Genomic DNA, 18,545 nt, shown 5'->3' with positions numbered 1-18,545 from the left:
TGAAAAAAATAGTTTTAAACAAACTAAATCAGAATACGTTAGAAAGATTCTTCTTTTTTTTAAAACACTGTACTGGATGCGTTTGTTGATGTAAAGTTGAGGAAATAAAGTCTTAAGAGTGTGGAGGATGAGGAGGGATGAGATTTAAGAGTTGGTGTTGGGGATTGGGGGGGGGGGGGGGGGGGCTTGCTCAGTGCCCATACAAGCTCTGACTGCAGCCAGAGACGTTTAATCTCGATTTAATTTAAAGAGCCATTAACTACAATCGCGGCATTAAAATCCATCACTTTCCCTGACACCCGGCCCCAGATTGCCCCATTTCCTCCACGTATGACTGATTGACCCCCTGCTTCATCGCTTGCTTATAAACACACACACTCTCTCACACACACACACACACACACACACACACACACACACACACACACACACACACACACGTGTGCGGTAAAAGACACGCAGACCGGCCGTCCGAGTCGAGCGAAACAAACATCTACATATCGGTAAGTGAGGAGGAACCGTCTCGTTCACCCGATCTAAGTGCTTTTATTTTGTAATGGGAGTGCGGTTAAGATGATTATCTCACGCAATCAATCAAAGTGTAGAAGAAGAGAAGTGTCTCTATCTCTCTCTCTTTCTATTGGCTGACACGATGACATCATGATTTGGTCGCCGCAGCTGATGTTGGGTAGCGGGGATGATGACACAGATGCTGTCCGGCCCCATTTAATCTCCTGCTGAGACATCATCATCACCTCCCCCCTCCTTCCCCGAGAGAGAGAGAGAGAGAGAGAGACACACACACACACACACACACACACACACACACACACACACACACACACACACACACACACACACCTACATCTTCTTAAAAACAGATGACTTTAGCCAATGCTCTGTTTTTCGCCATGCTCTGTCACAGTCATGACACGTAATCATATCACACGTTGGGGGTTGGCGGCTGTGAGGAGTCGGTGGCACAGAGAGGGGGACAAGATGGTCGGTGAGGGGGGCGGGGGGGTGGGGGGGTCAAAGGGCAACGGTAAAAGGTCGCGAGGCTTCGGTGGCTGACATTGGCCGACCTCCCGCAGGTCAGCGGTGGCGTCCCTGCCCGTGGCAGTGATGAACGGCAGCGACACGGCGGGTCACATCCAGGGGGGTGTATCACACACACAGACACACACACGGGATGAGAAAGACACAGACAGACAGGAAATAAGACCAAAAATATAGACGAGATGGGGTGATGGAGGGAAGAAGGACCATCGGATTCACTGGGAACCACTAAATAAACCCCCCCAATTGTGACCAATGGAAGATTACGCTCCGATAAAATGTCAGACGTGACACGGTCAACACACACACACACACACACACACACACACACACACACACACACACACACACACACACACACACACACACACACTGTCCCGTTCGATTCTTTGACCTTTCTTATATTTCAGCTCAAAGTCCGACCCCCATAAATAACATTATGACGGGGTGATGTTTGGAGGGGGGGGGGGGCGTCTGATAGAAGAGTGCAGGGCAGCGGAGTGTGTGTGGGGGGGTTACACAAAAGCCCCGTGACAGAAATGCACTGTGAGTAATAAGTAATACACACAAACGCTGATTGATTTGAGCCCCAGCAGACAGTCACATTTATCTTTATTCCATCAACCGGGGGGGGGGGAATAAAGAGAAGGCCTCACATAGGGTTTATATGACAGGACAGCACGCGAACATGTGTGTGTGTGTGTGTGTGTGTGTGTTGGGATAAAGATGCACCACCATGTACAGAGAGCAGCCTTCGTTTCTGTCCCCGCTCACCACGACGCAGGAATGTCGAGTGCTTCGAGAAGACGAAAGAAAGAGAGAAAAAAAACGGTAGATTTAAAATTGGACATTTCAGTCGTAAAAGTCAATACGATTTCAGATCCATCAGTGTACGAAAAAATAAATAAATGAGCGCGGAAAGCCTTCGCTTAAGCTTTTCATTTCCACATCGTCCCCCCTCCTTTATGAGCCCCCCCCCCCGCCTGTCGTGGATCCCGCCATCTGTGTCACAGGTGTCTTGCGTGGCGATAAACGCGGCGGGCGTTTTTACAAGCGATGCCAGCTTTGAGTGACTTCATCTCCTTGACGCCACCAGGGCGTCGCGTTCGCGTGTTTAAATCAAAACCGATGGGAGGTGGTGGTGGTGGGTGGGTGGGTGGGTGGGGGGTTTCAAGTAATCGCAGCCCCGTATCAGAGCTTAGGGCGCTAAAAGGGTACGAAGAGTCGATGCTTTTATGGACACGCTTCGTGGTGCCAAACAACAAACACAAACTCATATGGATGTTGATCTACAGCCTGTTCCCTTCTCTTTCTTTTTTTTTCTTCTTCCAACCGGCTGCATAAAACAATCAATAGCAAGGGCACATTAAGGTCTGGGTCGTATACTTTATTTATATAAGGCAATGACAAACCCTTATGATGCAATGGCTTTTGGAGGCATGTATTACCGAAGCCAAACAAATAAATATATTAACGCCCCCAACCGGGGGGGGGGGGGGGGGGATTGACAGAACGACGGGGAAACGACAGGCTGCCGAATCCATCACGCCGACCTTTCAGGAGAAATGCGCCGACGATTTCGTCCACTTCCGTCTTATTCGGCATTTCAATTAATGTCCCTGAGTCTCTCTCCCTCCTTCACTTACAGCCGTAACTCAACGCCAAATTAGGGAGGCGGCTGATGTTTTGCATGCGGAGAGGTTGTCGCTTAAATCAGAGGCAAACCGGCGTGGGAGCAGAAGAGGGCCCCGAGCAGGAAGTGTGGATGTAAGTGGGATTTCGCCAAATATTTTTGTTTTATGATGTTGGGTTTGAGAGGCGTCTGAAAGCTGGCGGGCAGTCCGGGTTCAATGAGAATGTATATTTCTAAAGCGTTAAGTAATGTTATTTCCACACTGGCTTGACATTAGGCTTCACCCTTGGCACTGCAGCTATTAATAGACAATAATAATTAATAGATGGGATGACTGACAGAAAATTCATCTACATCTTAGTTCAAAGTTTTTTTGCCAAAAATTAAGAAAACAAATTGAATTAAAATCCAATCGACTTTTCTTCCTGTCAAACTAAATATGACGTGTGCTTACGTGAGGAAGTACCAGCCAAGTTCAACCGATTATATCATGCCGTCCATCCATCAATCAATCTGAAACCTTTAGCGACAGCATGAGTTTTCCTAAACCCGCCCACTTTTTAGTGGTCCAATCAAAAACCGCCCTGACTGTCCGTTTCACTGTGACTTTAAGAATCACGCCTCTGTGTACTTTTACATCAGTGTAAAATGACAAAATTTGCAATTTGAAGGCATCACATGCAGCCCTTCTCTGCAGGTAGGACCAACCTTGCGATGATTCCCTCACGCTTCCCACCGCCCAATGCACTAAATGACATTTGGTTCCCCTTTTATACGCCCGGCCCTCCCACCATGATGTCACTGACACTTTATTAACGAGGGGGAGCGTGAAGGGAAGACACACACACACACACACACACACACACACACACACACACACACACACACACACACACACACACACACACACACACACACACACACACACACACACACACACACACGCACGCCTCCTGAGCTGTCTGTTGTCACTCTCCAACCTTCCTGGGAGGATTCTGTGTGACGTACTGGACGCATTTCAAACATTTAGTTTTTTTGTTTCTCTTTACGAGCACGTGAACGCGACATCTGCCCTCTGCGTCTTTGTTGATGGCGTTAAATAATCCGGCTGGGGGGGTTGTCATTCAACGTTTGTTACAATAATCGCACCGCCTGTGAGACCCGAACCTGAGAGCTGACGACTCGAGCAACTGGTTTCGGGACTCTTATGTGTGAGTGTGTGTGTGTGTGTGTGGCGTTCCGTCCGGCCCAAGATCCACCACCCCCCCCCCCCCTCCCACCCACCCCCGGTGTAATAGGATTCCTCAAAGCTGCAGATGGATGGCAAATCTAGGCGGTTTCATCTACTAAAAGAGGGCATAAATCACGGGCGGAGGAAGCGGGGACGAGGCAGGGGTTATCACCAGTCTGCCTCCCTCATGAGAGCTTTGCATTAAAGCATTAGTGAAATTAATTCATCTTTCATAAGAGGTTTGAGCAGTATCTGTGATCTATGATAACAACCAATTTCTCACTACGGAGGGGCGGCGGAGGAGGGCGAGAGGGAGGGGAAGGAGAAGAAAAAGAAAAAAAAAAATACTCGGCGACCCTGATAGACTACACAAATCTGCTCTTTTTAAATGGGCTAACATTATCTGGAGTGCTGCTCTCCGGAGCATCATCCCAGATTCATATCCCGGCCCGGGGAAGAGGCATAAATCACCGGGGCAAAACTTTTTCTCATCTGCCCTCCCCTCCCCTCCCCTCCTACACCTCCTTTCCCTCTACATCACTCCCCTCATCCCTCTCACGCCGCGTCGCGTTTGTTTGCCGCGTTTCTTCGCTCGTCCCGCTACAAACGCAAAGAACCAACGCGTCCGCTGCAATCATTCGAATGGCTTTTTGTGCCTCAATCAGTGTAATTGGTTTTAGATCATCTCCGGAAGGGGAACGTGGGGAAACCTGAAGATGTTTGGATGTGCGTGTGTGTTTGTGTGTGCGTTTGTGTTTGTGTGTGTGTGTGTGTGTGTGTAGGGCGGCTCAGGGTGGGGTGTCCTGGCAAGTGTGTGAAAGAGACGGAAATCGGGGGGAAGTGTGTGAAGGGGCCGTATCCATCTGTTTTGCATATATTTGCGGAGGCGACCGGCGGAGCATGGTTGACAGATGAGTGGGGAGTGCGGGGATGACACACGGGCGGCCGTGCTCTTTATTACTATATCAGCACAGCTATGCTCACACACACACACACACACACACCGGAACCAGAAAACCCGAACACGGCGGAGTGAGCAGGGGAATTGCTCCACGGGACACAGCGAGGACCCCCCCCCCTCCCCTCCCCTGTTCTCGATTTGAATTTTTGTGACTGATTTGTCTTCAAATCAGCCATGTGTCAGATGGGTTCCCTCGAAGCAGGAAAAAAAAAATGGACAAAAAAGAGATACATAGAAAACGAAATGGCTTTTTTTTGTAAAATTATTTAAAAAGTAGGAGAAAGAATCTCTTTTTTTTGTTGTTTAAATTATGAAGTCGTAAAACAGAACAAGCTTCAACGCTTCAGGTGTTTCCTATGATTTCTTTTGCAATCTTGTTTCGGCGGGAAAATGAATCTAAATTCATCGGTTTGTGTCCTTGATTGATGACTTTTTCAACTCAGCGGCTTTATTAAACCTGCATGCGATGTAAAAGAGCTCTGTGTTCACTCCGTCGGCCCTCGTCCCGGCAGAGAGCTGCCATTGGACGACAACACCGCCATCAGTCAGCCAAGTGCTGCCCCGTCACGTCACCCACCTCGGGAAAGTAGTCCTGTGGAAACTTCTCCTTCTCCAGGGAGGGTGTGCTCTCTAGTGTCTCCGAGTAGGTCTCCTTCCCCACGACCTTCTTGAATTTCTTGGCTTCAAGTGGAGACGGAGAGAGAGAGAGAGAGAGAGAGGGGGGAGAGGAGGAGGAAGGAAAAAGGGGAGACAGTTTATTGTGACAAAACATGGCCGGAGACCCCCGTGTGTGTGTGTGTGTGAGGCTGAATCTCCTGTTGCAATTAAAAGCTCAAAGAATGCCAGCGCCACTTTGGCTTCCTCAGACAACTGCACCACCTGCTGGTCACAACGAGGCATGAATGGGTCTTCAGCGAGAGAGGTGAGAGGTGAAAACCCGAAATATATATGCATGTCTCTGATCTCTCTTCTGGAGGGGGGGGGGGGGGTCTGTATGATCAAGTTCTATTCTAGTTGTGTTAGAAAGAGCAGCGTATGAAAATGACACGTCACAGGAGCAAAAAGCTCAGTGACTTGAGTGATGGCTGCGTTCCATTTAGCTGCTATCGGTTAACTGACACTTGGAAATAGCAGCGCCAACTACATGTGTGCTTTGCCTGCACTCACAAGTCGCAATGCCTGCTGGGAAAAAAAAAAGCTCTACAACAAAACAAAACGAAGAAGCAACACAGTAGTTTCTGTAATTCAGACTTAAAATCACATCTTTAAAGTGTGTGTGTGTGTGTGTGTGTGTGTGTGTGTGTGTGTGTGTGTGTGTGTCTCTGTGTGTGTGTGTGTGTGTGTGTGTGTGTGTGTGTGTGTGTGTGTGTGTGTGTGTGTGTGTGTGTGTGTGTGTGCGCGCGGGGGGTCCCCTCACGACCCCCTCCCCTGCCTTCGCCCTGTCCTTCACTGCAGGGCGACTGGCGCTAATGCTGACTTGGGTCTAATAGGAAGCGTGGACGCCTCCACATCTATATCCCCTCCTTTAATTAGCGTGGCCGCCGGACCCCGGGGCCCTCTGACACCGCAGCCTGATGAGACCGCCGTAACTGTCCAATAACCCGCCGCACACCATTACTGCCGGGCCCGAATTCTTATGAATTAAATCCTAATATTAATAAGCATTACCATTCCGCCCCCCCCCCCCCCCCCTCATTTTATGGTTTATGGTGTGTGTGTGTGTGTGTGTGTGTGTGTGTGTGTGCGTGGGGGGGAGGGGTGTTAGGATACTCACCTTTGAAATCAAACTGGTGGATGTTTTTCAAAGACTCGTGGATGAAGTAGAAACTTCCGAGAGCCTGTGAGAGGGGGGGGAGAAGTGAGATTGAGAGACACGTTTTTTTTACATAAATGACACTTTTTCCAACACATTTAATTCTTTACCGGATCTGGATCCGATCCAGGATCAACAATCATCACTTCTCCACATGACGGGTTCCACCATCTCCCAACAAATTCCCCAACTTGCTCTAGAGCTCCAATTGATCCCATTATATCTGGTGTGCGAAGGATTGCCTTAATGGGAGGAAGCTCGACTAATAAACTGGTCTGTAAGGAGGGAGAGCCTCTACACTACACACTACACACCGTCGACTACACAACAACAGGTGCTCCCGGTACAGTACCCCCCCCCCCCCCTCCATTCTCTTCTGATGTGGCGCGTCAACAGTTCGAGCTCTCAAAAGGGACACATTCAGATGAACATCGACTTCAATGGGCTTAAAATCTTAATTTCCCCCCCGCGGACAATTGGGGAACTTTCCCAGTCGGCGGACGAGCCAATCAAAGTTTGTGGGAAGATGGGGGATGGGGGGGAGAGATTTGATGCGGTTCACAGTCCGCTACACTGCTTTCTGTCGCCCTCTTTACACTCAGGGGCAGGGGGGGCACACGGAGGCAAAGCTCAAAGCTCAATCCCCTGTGTCTTTGAGATAGCGGACCTCTGGCTCGGGATCAGCATCCTTTCTGCCCTCGAAGAGAGAAAGAGAGAGGAGAGAGAGAGAGGAAGAGAGAGAGAAAGAGAGAGGAGAGAGAGAGAGAGAAAGAGAGAGGAGAGAGAGAAAGAGAGAGAGAGAGAGGGTGCTGAGAAACTTTTACTATAAAGACCGAATTAAAAAACGCAACAAAAACCCGGCGTGCGACAGAGATGGAGGCAACACGGTGAAGTCGGAAGGCGAGACTCAGGTACAGTAACAGAAAGGAGGAGTGGCGGAGCGGGCTTAGAGGGGTGTGATCAGAAGGAAGGAGGAGACACCCGAAGAAGAAAAGCTTCTTCTGGGCACCGAGGAGGATTTAGTCTGAAGGGTTTTTCCTGCGTTTTCCTCTATTGAGGCCAGACGCCTCTCTTCGTCGGTCCACCCCCCCCCCCCGCCCGGCCTCTGCATTATTTATGAGCGCCGGCACATCTTGAGATTAAACATTTGCTGATTTGTCAAAAGCACAAACATGAGGTCCTGCCCATCTCCTTGACATATAAGTCCAGCCGACGGGGGGGGGGGGGGGGGGGGGGGAACACTGTCGCACATTTAATTGATGAGAACAGCGGCTGGTGACCCTCCCCCCCCCCTCTTCTCCTGCTCTGACGGAGGGAGGCGGCGGGAACGGCGTTGGGCGAAAGGCATGGACTCAAGGTCACAAGCCTCCCATCGCGAGAGGACGGCTTCCAGGAAGCCCCCCCCCCTACACTTAGCCGCCGCGCTCGCTTGTCTTTATGTTCTCTTTCACCTTAAAGTGCCGACAACAGACCCGGAGACAGAGATGGATAGGAGAGCGGGCAGCACGGGAGTGGTGGAGGTGGGGTGGGGGGGGGCTATTTGTCAAAACGGTGCCACCCTTGCTTGGTGCTGCTGTTTGTGTAAATATTTCAGAGGGCAGTCAAGTGAAAATGACTGTTTAGAAATATGACACACGGGGAATTATGGAGATATAAACAGGAAATGTTTCATCAGTCTATTGGAAATCAAACGGCAGGATTCAAAGTACTGCTGCGGACACAATCAGCTGATTAATTGTTGATGGATAGAAAATGAATTGACAAAAAAAAAATCATTACTGATTAATGGAAATATTTGTTAAATATTACAGATTGAATATTTTGAACAAAAACAAAGCAAGATATTTCACCTTGACCTCTGGGAAATTAGGACAGGCTTCAATTTCTGACTTTCCTCAAAACATAATTAATAGGGGAAAAAAAACACTTTATTAGAAAATAATCATCAGTTACGCAAAAATCTGTCCTCAGCCCTGATTAATGAAAGCGTCAACAGCTGTTATCTGCAGGAAAAACAACAACAGAGAACTTTAGAAGTGAACGATGGAACCCTCCACTTCAACAGTCTCTCGTGTGGAGGAAGCCGAATCCCTCAGCAGGCCCCCAACAAAAATACTACATTAATATGACACCAAACTAATCGTCCCGAATCAATTCTCAAATAAAATGACAAACGACGACACTTAAGTGGCTCTCCGTGTAATCGCGAAAAATCTACTTAACCCCACCTCCACCCTGATAAATATTTATTTGACGCCGGGGTTCCGAACCGGGCAGCGGCGGCCGCGCTCTCCTCTCCTCTGCCTCCCTGCTGCACTCTTCATGAAGAAGCTATTATATTAGCCGGGCGCAATTAATCCATTTGTCTCCTGACATGACAGCCTCAAAATATTCATTAGGGCCGGACTGCGCTGACAGGCCGTGCTTATCTTTTACCAGCGGCTTTACAATGGCCCGCGTCAAACGTATGTTTGTCACGTCCCTCTTTATTGATTAGCTGCCAGATTCACTTGAAATAATTAAAAGTATATTTTACATATTTATAAACCCCCGCTGCCACGGCGGCTACTTAATTTTCCATTAGTAAAATGCAGTCTATTAAGTGCACCGTGAGGGCCGAGGTTGGGGGGGGAGGAGGGGAAATGAGTAATCACCATAATTGTAGACAGAAAGACAATAACCGCGCCATAAAAAGACGGGGTTTTATGACTCGCTCTGGCAATGCCATCTCTTATCGCGAGTCGTATTGGCTACGCCGCTCACAGATAAGGCCACCCTGACTGTGTGTGTGTGTGTGTGTGTGTGTGTGTGTGTAGTTGACATTTCCACAAAAATCCCAGCAGATATGGGCTGAACAAGTCCCAATAGACTGTCTGCATGGGGAAAAAAAAATAAAAAAAATAAGAGACTTGAGAGCTGCAGTACATAGCCGTGCATACTTTGCTCCGCTGAATGCTTTATCGATACCGAGGGCTGCAAAAATGAGTTCCGGCCGACGGGGGGAAGCGGGAATTCTGTGACCTCCGCATGGATTTTCTGCGGTTTAATGTGAAAAATGAGCCATAAAGCAAACATAAAAGTAATCATTTTTCCTCCAAGGTCTCACCTCCAATCTGTGCGGAGGGAGAGTGGTCCAGTCCCGGGAGAGCTGACACATACGCGCTCCGGGTGTCATCGCTGTGCAACTTGCGAGGGGTAATGTTCTGCTGTGCCCGTGAGGGCTCTTAATAGGGAAATAGATGATACGCTCATAGAGCCCTTTAACAAGGGGACGCTTACTCAAAACATGTTAACTGGCGCCGGACATGATTGTTTTCATTAAGGATGGCACTCTTTTTTTTGGTTAACCGAGGCTCCAGCGGTGAGGTTTGAGGTGTTTTTGGAGTGCTGCTGTCCCAATCCATACTGTAAGTATTCTTATAATCATTGCTAAAGGCGGGGTAGGTAATCTTGAGAAACTAGCAAGAGTACGCTAGCAGCACTGGCTCCAAAAGTTGCTAAAGCTAGCAAGAAAGTTGTCAACTTTGAAGGTAAAGAACAAACATGGCTAGAGTTAGTTCTCACAGCTTTAGGGCAATGTTGGACCTCATTCTGTCTCATTTCGAGTGGAGCATCTCTGGTACTGCATTGTCAACCTTCAAGAAACCCAATTAGTAGGATTTTCAGACGTTTCTGGGCGTTAACCTCTATAAAAACGTAGCAACCGGGGGTGCCGGATCGCAAGCGTGCATCCAAGACGAAGCTTTGAAAATGGCGGACACAGAGCCCAAAAAACATGCAAATATGGTGAGGCGAAAACGCCAAGCTGACAAAGTTTGTTCCAAAACCAGAGTGAAGCTGGGGTTGACCTACTGGAGAGCACCGTAACCCTCGTAGTCAAGGGGAGGAGGGGCCGAGAAATTCTACTCATGCTGCCTTTTAGCGTAATTGTGGTTTACTAGAACTCTGGGTCTTGTTTTTGTAGCTGTGGACATCATTGCGACCCGTACTAATACGATTTTACTGGGAACACTGGTAGTAAAATGATCAAACACAAGTAAACCTGGATTACCTAAACCACTTTGGTTTGAGTAGTTTATCAATCCATTAGTCGACAACCTGTTTGATCGCTTCACCGCCCGTGTTCCCTTTAGGCAATGTTGACATTTCTCGAGATCTCAGAAATGAACACGGCCTCGTTATTATCAGGAAGGATGGCCAAAACTATGAAAACAAGACAGGTCTGTAATAAAACAGAAATACCCATTAACGACACTACCCTTAAAGTGATGCAGCACCTGTGCCGTGATCAGGGTTATCTCAGTGTCGCAGCCACCTCAGAGAAATACCTCCTCAGGGGGTTCCTGTGGCATTTCGCCCTTTGGACAGCAGAGACAAAATGGGCTGTTTTTCCAGTTTATATCTCATTGCTCAGAAATCCCTGGAGTCCCCTCATCTGTCAAATCCAGAGTGATCCGCATAAACCTCCACGTGGAAACACCACCACAGCGCGCACACACACCCGCCCGCCCGTGGTCGGTCTTATCGGAAAGGTCAATCAGATGTACTGTCATGAAGGAACGGTGTTGCGATACATCACGAACGCATGTTATGTCAAAGAGGCTTAGAGGAGGAGGCAGAGACATAAGCTCTGACTAATAGCTACATAATATCCTCATTAGTCACTGAGGACCAGCATTCATCCACGGCTGCGTTCTCAACATACTCCCAATACAAAAACGCGAAGGGTTCGGCAGACAGGAGAGCAGACTATGTGCTCCGACGTCTACCCAATGTAAGAATCCACGTATTTGTTTCGGGATCAGCGAGGGACCCATTGACATGCAGGATCTGGGGGGCTATAAAGAGCACCTTCGTGGGAGCCTCCAATACTGCACAAACAGCCTGTTTGTCATCCAAAGGAAAACACCGCGGCACAAAAGTGAGCGGCGTCAATAGAGACGGCTCGCTTCTTTTTTTTTTCCTGCTAGGAGATACAGATGGAGCAGCCTTAGTGTTTTCTACCCCTCCTGAGCCCACCGCCCACCCCGGTGCTGCCATATGTGTTTGCCAAGGCCCTCTCCCACTGCCATTGATTGAGTATTCAGAGTATTGAGCCACAGTGTCTATTATTCATCGGCTGCCTTGGAAGCCCTGACTGGATACACAGACAAAACTCTCATTAAAACTTCCTCTGTCACTTCCTGTGATTTGAAAGCGGCCCAAGTGCCGGAGCCATCCGTCACGTCCTGAAGGAGCCCTTGTCTCTGGGGTGTGTGTGTGTGTGTGTGTGTGTGTGTGTGTCTTGGAGGTGGGGGGACGGGATGGAGGGAAGGCATTGGACAGTTCAAAGATATACTGATAGGAAACATGTTAACGTACATTTACTTATTTATTTCACAGTAATTAAGATTTAACTTGAGCTTACTCTCCTTAATGCTCTTCCACGGTCCCCGTGAGGGACTCCGTGAGCAAACCTTGCTAGGAAATTGGTTTACATGGCAAAGCAGGACTAGTATTGATCCTGTAGGATTGAAAAAGGAACAGCAGATCCAGACCACCTGAGCCTCATTTTGACTGGTATTACGGCTAAAGGCGGATCATACGGAGCATCAAAATACGTCCAGATGAGGCTCTTTATCCTAAAATGTTGTGATAATGTTCGCATCTTTAACGTATGCTCACAAAGACTAAGAGTCTACTGCAATGCTAGCAGCTCTGCAAAGGCTGTAATGGTCATGGTACAGAAATATAAATAGATAATTAAGTTAGCAAGATAAAGCGAAAGTATTAGACAAATTACGATTTTGACAGGATGATGAATGGGGCAAAATTAAAAGCCAAGAGATCACCAAAAGACTGAATGTCTGCATTAAAAAAAAAAAATCTTCTGGGGACCATCGACGCCAAACTTGATCGCCAAGGACATTTGGGTTCAACTTCTGGGAATGAGGATTTTCTGCACCAAACTTGCTGCCAATCCCTTCATACAACTACAAATTATGACATAGAATTCAGCCTCTGGGGACCATGAATGTCTGAACAGAATATCACAAAAAAGTACATTATATATATATATATATATATATATATATATAAAATATAAACTTCATAGCGGCGCTATAGAAAAAGTAAGTCAACAGGATTCATCATCTGGGGACCACGAAAGTCTGGCAATCCACCCAACCGTTGTTCAGATGTGGAGCGACCAACCAGCCGACATTGGCGTCCCAGAAACCGCTGTATTTGCTGTTTCCCAAACCCCACCTCCATCCATCCATCTATTGATGTATTTCAAGTGAACCCACTGCTGTATGGATCAGTTACGATACCTGAATTTCAGCTCTGCAGACCGCGTTTCCGGGCTTCCACTTCATTATTCTAAAATCTCCCAGAATGCAGAGCGACAGGCGCTCATGATTGATCTCGAAACCACTGATTTTATTTTCTTTTGAGGAAAATATTATGGATGGGTCTAAACAAGGCATAATTGGCCAAAGCCACGGCAGCGCCTGACCTGCCAACAATCCAGACCCACTCCCAAGGTTGGCTGCCTCCCTGGGAAATATTGTGCATTAATTTCATTTAGTCTCCCCTCCAACATTCAATGGTAGGACTTAATTAAATTGCTTGTCCATTGTGTTCATCCACTTACAAAGTTAATGATATTGTGCCGGGGAATTAAAGAGCGTTTTATAAAGCGCACGGGATGGGAGCTGGCAGGCACTACATTGCCCAGTTGAACCCTGTCAGTCGGCGGGCTTCTAGACCCCCTAATTAGCGGTGAAATGGATGCTTCCATCTGCCAATTTCCTGCCATGCTCATCAGTCGTGCAGTCGCTCCTCTAACCTGCCCGGCAGAGGGGTCTAAAGCAATAAAACCATCACAGCAATGACATTCAACGAAAAGGGGAAAAAAAGGAAAAAGAAAAGTGAATACGCGTATACATGATATGACTCAGACTTTAAAAGAGCTTCTTTTTTTTTGGAGCTTTAGACCACAGCATTGGCTTGTTCAGCATAATCCAGATGGAAGAGTTTGATAACTTTGTTAAAAATGTTGGATACATACAGTAACAAGCACCTCGTTTCCATTTTCAGAGAGGAGTGGTTCGAATAAATGTCTTCTGATAAAGCAATAAGACAGAAATGTGGTGGGGGCACATTTTGATGTAATGCTTATAAGAAGGGAACAGAACTCCGGTCACAATTAAAGGATAACAATATACGTTCTATTCATGCATCATTTCTGCCGGTTTGCAGCAGCGTCTCGTCCACTATGGAGAATGATTAATGCTCATATATATATATTCCAGCTGCGTATTTACTAATACCATGTTGCTACTTCAGCAGCTTTTAACGAGGACATAAAATCCGAGGGGCAAAGTAAATGGGATTACACCTGTGGGGCCGGTGCTGCTGTTGACCTCTTAAGGAGGCCGGTCCAGATGTCCTTTACATGGCAGTCTGTAAATTCACAGTGAAAACGGAGTGAATGAAGCCGTGTTGATGGTGTTTTTCTTGCAGCTTGACACAGGTGCAACTGTAGGCCTCAAAAGCGTAAAAGCAGCATTACAAACCGGAGGTGTGGCGTTTAAAAGACGCAGGCATTTAGGAAGCAGGGAGGATCAAACGAACGACCCTTTTTAAATGCATTATGGGAAGTGTAGGTTCCAGTTGTTTCTGGAGCCTGACCAATACTAAAGACTAAATGCCAAAAGATATCTCGGCCTCAGCTGCCGTTACGTTTTAAATCGGTGTCCTTCGACTTCATGGAAAAGCAATCCCAAATCTCCTGGGTACCTTTTTTTAACCTCGCTCCAATTTCTTATCCAGAATTCTAGCCACATCTCCAAGATGAACCCTCGGCCGGACACAGAATATCTACAGTACGGTAGGGTTTGGGGCCGTGTGGCGGTTTATACCGTGCAACAGCAGAAATGTCAACCGGTGGAGATTTGGGAATACCGTTTCCAGGTAACGTGATTTGGGGCAGACATGGAGGAGGGTGAAGTTGCAAATAGAGAGGAGGACATGAACTTTTGTTACATGATTACCAGATATTTGCACACTGTAGTTTATTTAGTTTTGTAAGCTGTAAACTAATTTGTGTCATTCTTATATTGCACTGACTGGAGTTCGGCTGATGATCGCTCTCAGGAACGAGTGTTGTCTCATGTCAGTTGTTTTTCTTTGTATGGAAGTTCCAAATAAAAACAAAAAGAATCCATTAAAATGTATTTATTTACTATTTTTTAAATTTAATTTATAAAAGAATGACTGTATCGTGGTATAAATGAACACTAGAAGTACTAGAAGACTTTGGCCTTATCAGTCCGCCCTACTGCACCGTGTGCTTATAACAGTTTGGAACGTCTTTAACAAGATGCAGTTTCCTGATGCCACCTCATCTTAACTCGGAGACACATAAGATTACATCTCCAATGACTCAAGAGGTCATCGGGACCTTATCTGTGTTTTAACTGAATTAAAGAGCAATGTCAGAGAGTACTGCTGTTGACTAGAGCCAGCAGAACCCTCTAAGGTCGCCCGGATTGACACACAGCTGTGGTCGGATTGTTCTGTAACTTCATAATAAAAGCTCAGGTCAAAATTCACAATTTAATCAAGACACCGGGCACAACTAGTACTAAAACAGGATGTAACATTCATCCAATGACAAACAGCGAAGAGCAATATGCGGGGCAATTATGGTTCTGAAGGGAAATTTTTACAATGTCTGTCCCCGCTAACAAGGTCAACGTCCCGGGCCTGAGTGTATCAGACGTCTGCAATTGGGCCTGAAAAGACCTCCTTCTGTCTTCACGTGGAGAATAATCTTTTGAAAGCAATCTCCAAATAAACCGTTGATCTCGGAGAACAGCACGCTAAACGGCCACTTTCTTTAAACAACCGCGCTGTCCGGGCTCTGCAAATATCATCGTTTTAAAAGGGGATGTGAGGATGATGAATATTTGCCTTATTAGATTGCTCCCAGAGATGAAAAATCAAAGTCTGAACAATTGAGGTATCCATTAGTAATTAAAGTGACATTACCTCCGCAGGCCTCCGCCGGGTTGCCAGCGCCATTATTCAATTGTTTCGGATGCTGGGGGATAAAATGCCCTTAATATACTTACGCTCATTAATGTAAATCATATTTGGCTATGGATGTCCAATAATCAAAAAGAATATTTCAACTTGTAATTCCCCGTCTGTAAAAAGTATTCCCATTAGGGGAAGAGGCCCATGCAAATGACAGGTCTTTGAGCTCATTGATTTCTTTCTTTTTTTTCATCCGTGCATTTTGGAAAGCCCTGCTAATGTTGTCATGGACTGTTCATCAATCTATATTATTATCTGATTTAATATTGCGCCCATACACGTGGCCTCATTTGTGAAGGAATTGATTGGATTAGGATCATACAGACTGTTGGGGGGGATGGAAGCAATATCATTTTAACTGCGGTCGAATGAAGACTGTAAAGAAGTTTGAAAAGTTTTTATATACATATTGGCTGAATGCACGACTTGTTTACTTGCCTTTAATGAGCGTTTGTAGCGAAGCACACGTGCGCGCACACCTGTCAACATCTGGGGTAAAGTGATGCAACTTTCCATGTCAAATAATCAGTATTGAGCAAAGTCAACTCTCCCTGAGGACGCCGGCTGTCAGAGCGGCGATGTCAGCTGGAAAAGTAATCAGTCAGTTTCTGTCCGGAGGGCCGCTTTGATTCCGTCCCCCCCCCCCGTCCCCGTCCCGCACTGTCCGCGAGCCCGCTCACGCGGCCTTGTAATGACGAAGTGGCATCCTTGGCCGCCCAGTGAGATACAGCTCTATCGCGGCGTCCCGTAGTGAGATATATTAGTCTGCTACATCTTAGTGGCATTACTTTGTCACTTGTGGGAAGAATTTATCAGGAAGGCGCTCATTTCTCTGTATCGTGAGCCCTTCCTCCCCCTTTAGCACAAACACAACTCTTCCTAAATGAAGGCAACATCGTCTAGATCATGAGCCATCTCGTGAAACATCTATAATATATGAGGGCATCCGCGGTGCGGGGACAATCGATGGCGGTCGCCAGTATCTCCTTGCGGGCCCCCGGAGCGGTCCCCTCTGAAGATCGCCCCATCAGAGGAGAGGGTTCAGATTTGAGGTGGCATTCAGAAAAATCTTTTTTTTTTGTCCCCCCCCCCTCTGCTAGATGTGTAAAAAAAAAAAATAAGCAGCTTTCTGTCTGTGTTCTGTCTGGGTATGAGCAGAGGCGTTCTCGCAGCACAACAGTGACCACAGGACCGTGAAGCTTTAGAGGAGTCTGCAAAAACACTCAGCGCAGCGGCTCGTCTCAGGCTAAGACGCCCGTCCGGTGGCTCTTTGTGGCCTTTCTTTGTCTTTATGTAAAAACCGATGCTCGCCAATGATGTGTTATGTAAAATTCCCAGAGGCTTGATTTAAATGGTTGGATATCCTCCATGCTAGCTTAGTTATACTCCAGTGCATCGACCCTGAGAGCACACGGACGCTGCATGAAAAGCAAATGTAAATGCAGCCTCAGCTTTCTTAGATAACAAGAAATTATGTCATGGGTTTATTTTCTTTTTCTTCCTCTTATTGTATTATTATAATAATAAATTAAAAAAGAAAGAAAAAACGAACAACGGAGGACTTTTCTGACGCAGATGTTTCTTTTTTTTTTTTTCCGTACAATCGCAGCATCCGGCCCTCTCTCCCCGAGTTAAAAGACAGCTTTGAGATGCTGAGAGTGCTCAGAGGTCCTGTGCCAGGGGCCAGAGTGGCAGCGAAACCCACGTCTGCTCTCCTGTAAAATACCACAGCCACAGAAATGTGGGAGGAAAAGAGGATTTGGAGGGGGCCCATGCGGGTCTGCGACAGGGCTCCTGGGCCTCGCCCTCCCCTTTGAGCACTCCACAGATGACCAGGTGGTAGTGTATTGTGTGTCATTGGGTCACGTGTCGGTGGAGAAGAATACGCAATGTGCAGTGCATCTGTTACCTCTTGAGAACAAACCAGACTCAACGCTCGACTTCGGCTTTGCACAAACGAGGGCAGCGACGTAAACAGCCGAGCTACATCGGGCAGCTTTCTGTCCCCTTCCAGCTGTAGATATTGTTGAGGCGACTTGGCTGATAAACAGGACGACGATGCCTCTAAAGTGCTATTTCAGAAAACTTCTCCTGAACACATTTCTGTGGATCAACATGTGGGACTCCTGACCACCAGAACACAACATGGAAGTTGAAAACTGTTTTCAAGAAAGAATCAGACATAGTAGTCGCACATGATCCAGTTGTTATGGTACTTTTTAATAGTACTAGTGTATTGTCTTGTTCAGCAACTGCTTTGCTGTTAAGTTGTGTGTACTTGTTCAAAGGGTCCATCTGGACCCAAGCTACGTACTTAGTACGATTTGTATTTTGCCATAAAAACAAATGAAAAATAACCAACACAAATAAAAATGCAAACATTTTAAAGGGGTAGATTTGTCATAGTTACTGTCACACACCAAAGGCCTCTATCCCGCATCTACACTCCAAAAAATACGTATAGAGAAGTAGCGTCAGCTAGCTAACCGCTGGCTCCAGGGTTTAGCTAGCCAGCAGGCCATTCTGTGATGTGTCAATATTAGCTTGCATCTACAAACCGCTACTGACGCTAGCGCCGACTTCATTTGTCAGCTAGCATGCAGTGCAACTAAAATATCTGAAAAAAAAAAAAAATATATATATATATATATATATATATATATTTAAATTACTTCATCTTTCATGTCCCCTTTTGGAGGCTAAAAAAAAGTGTTTTGCTAACTTGTTAGCATGAGAACACTCTTTAATTGTTCTTAAATAAATA

The 18,545-nt window shown here is 46.7% G+C and overlaps 1 protein-coding gene across 3 annotated transcripts in view; it reads right to left on the bottom strand.

Moving 5' to 3' along the window:
- The window catches only part of inpp5a (inositol polyphosphate-5-phosphatase A), a 135,418-nt gene that overhangs the window by 52,729 nt on the left and 64,144 nt on the right, over positions 1–18,545 (bottom strand). For all 3 annotated transcript variants that reach the window (XM_079168391.1, XM_079168390.1, XM_079168392.1), the window contains exons 5-6: positions 6,659–6,722; positions 5,462–5,565 (exon numbers count right to left, since the gene is read on the bottom strand). In XM_079168391.1, the coding sequence (XP_079024517.1) occupies positions 5,462–5,565; positions 6,659–6,722 (168 nt within the window). The remainder of the gene's footprint in view (positions 1–5,461; positions 5,566–6,658; positions 6,723–18,545) is intronic.

The sequence above is a fragment of the Pholis gunnellus genome, assembly GCF_910591455.1.
Source record: "Pholis gunnellus genome assembly, chromosome: 11".
NCBI classification, from domain to species: Eukaryota; Metazoa; Chordata; class Actinopteri; order Perciformes; family Pholidae; genus Pholis; species Pholis gunnellus.
Note: the sequence above shows the minus strand (reverse complement) of the source record. Positions and strands in the feature narration are given on the sequence as shown.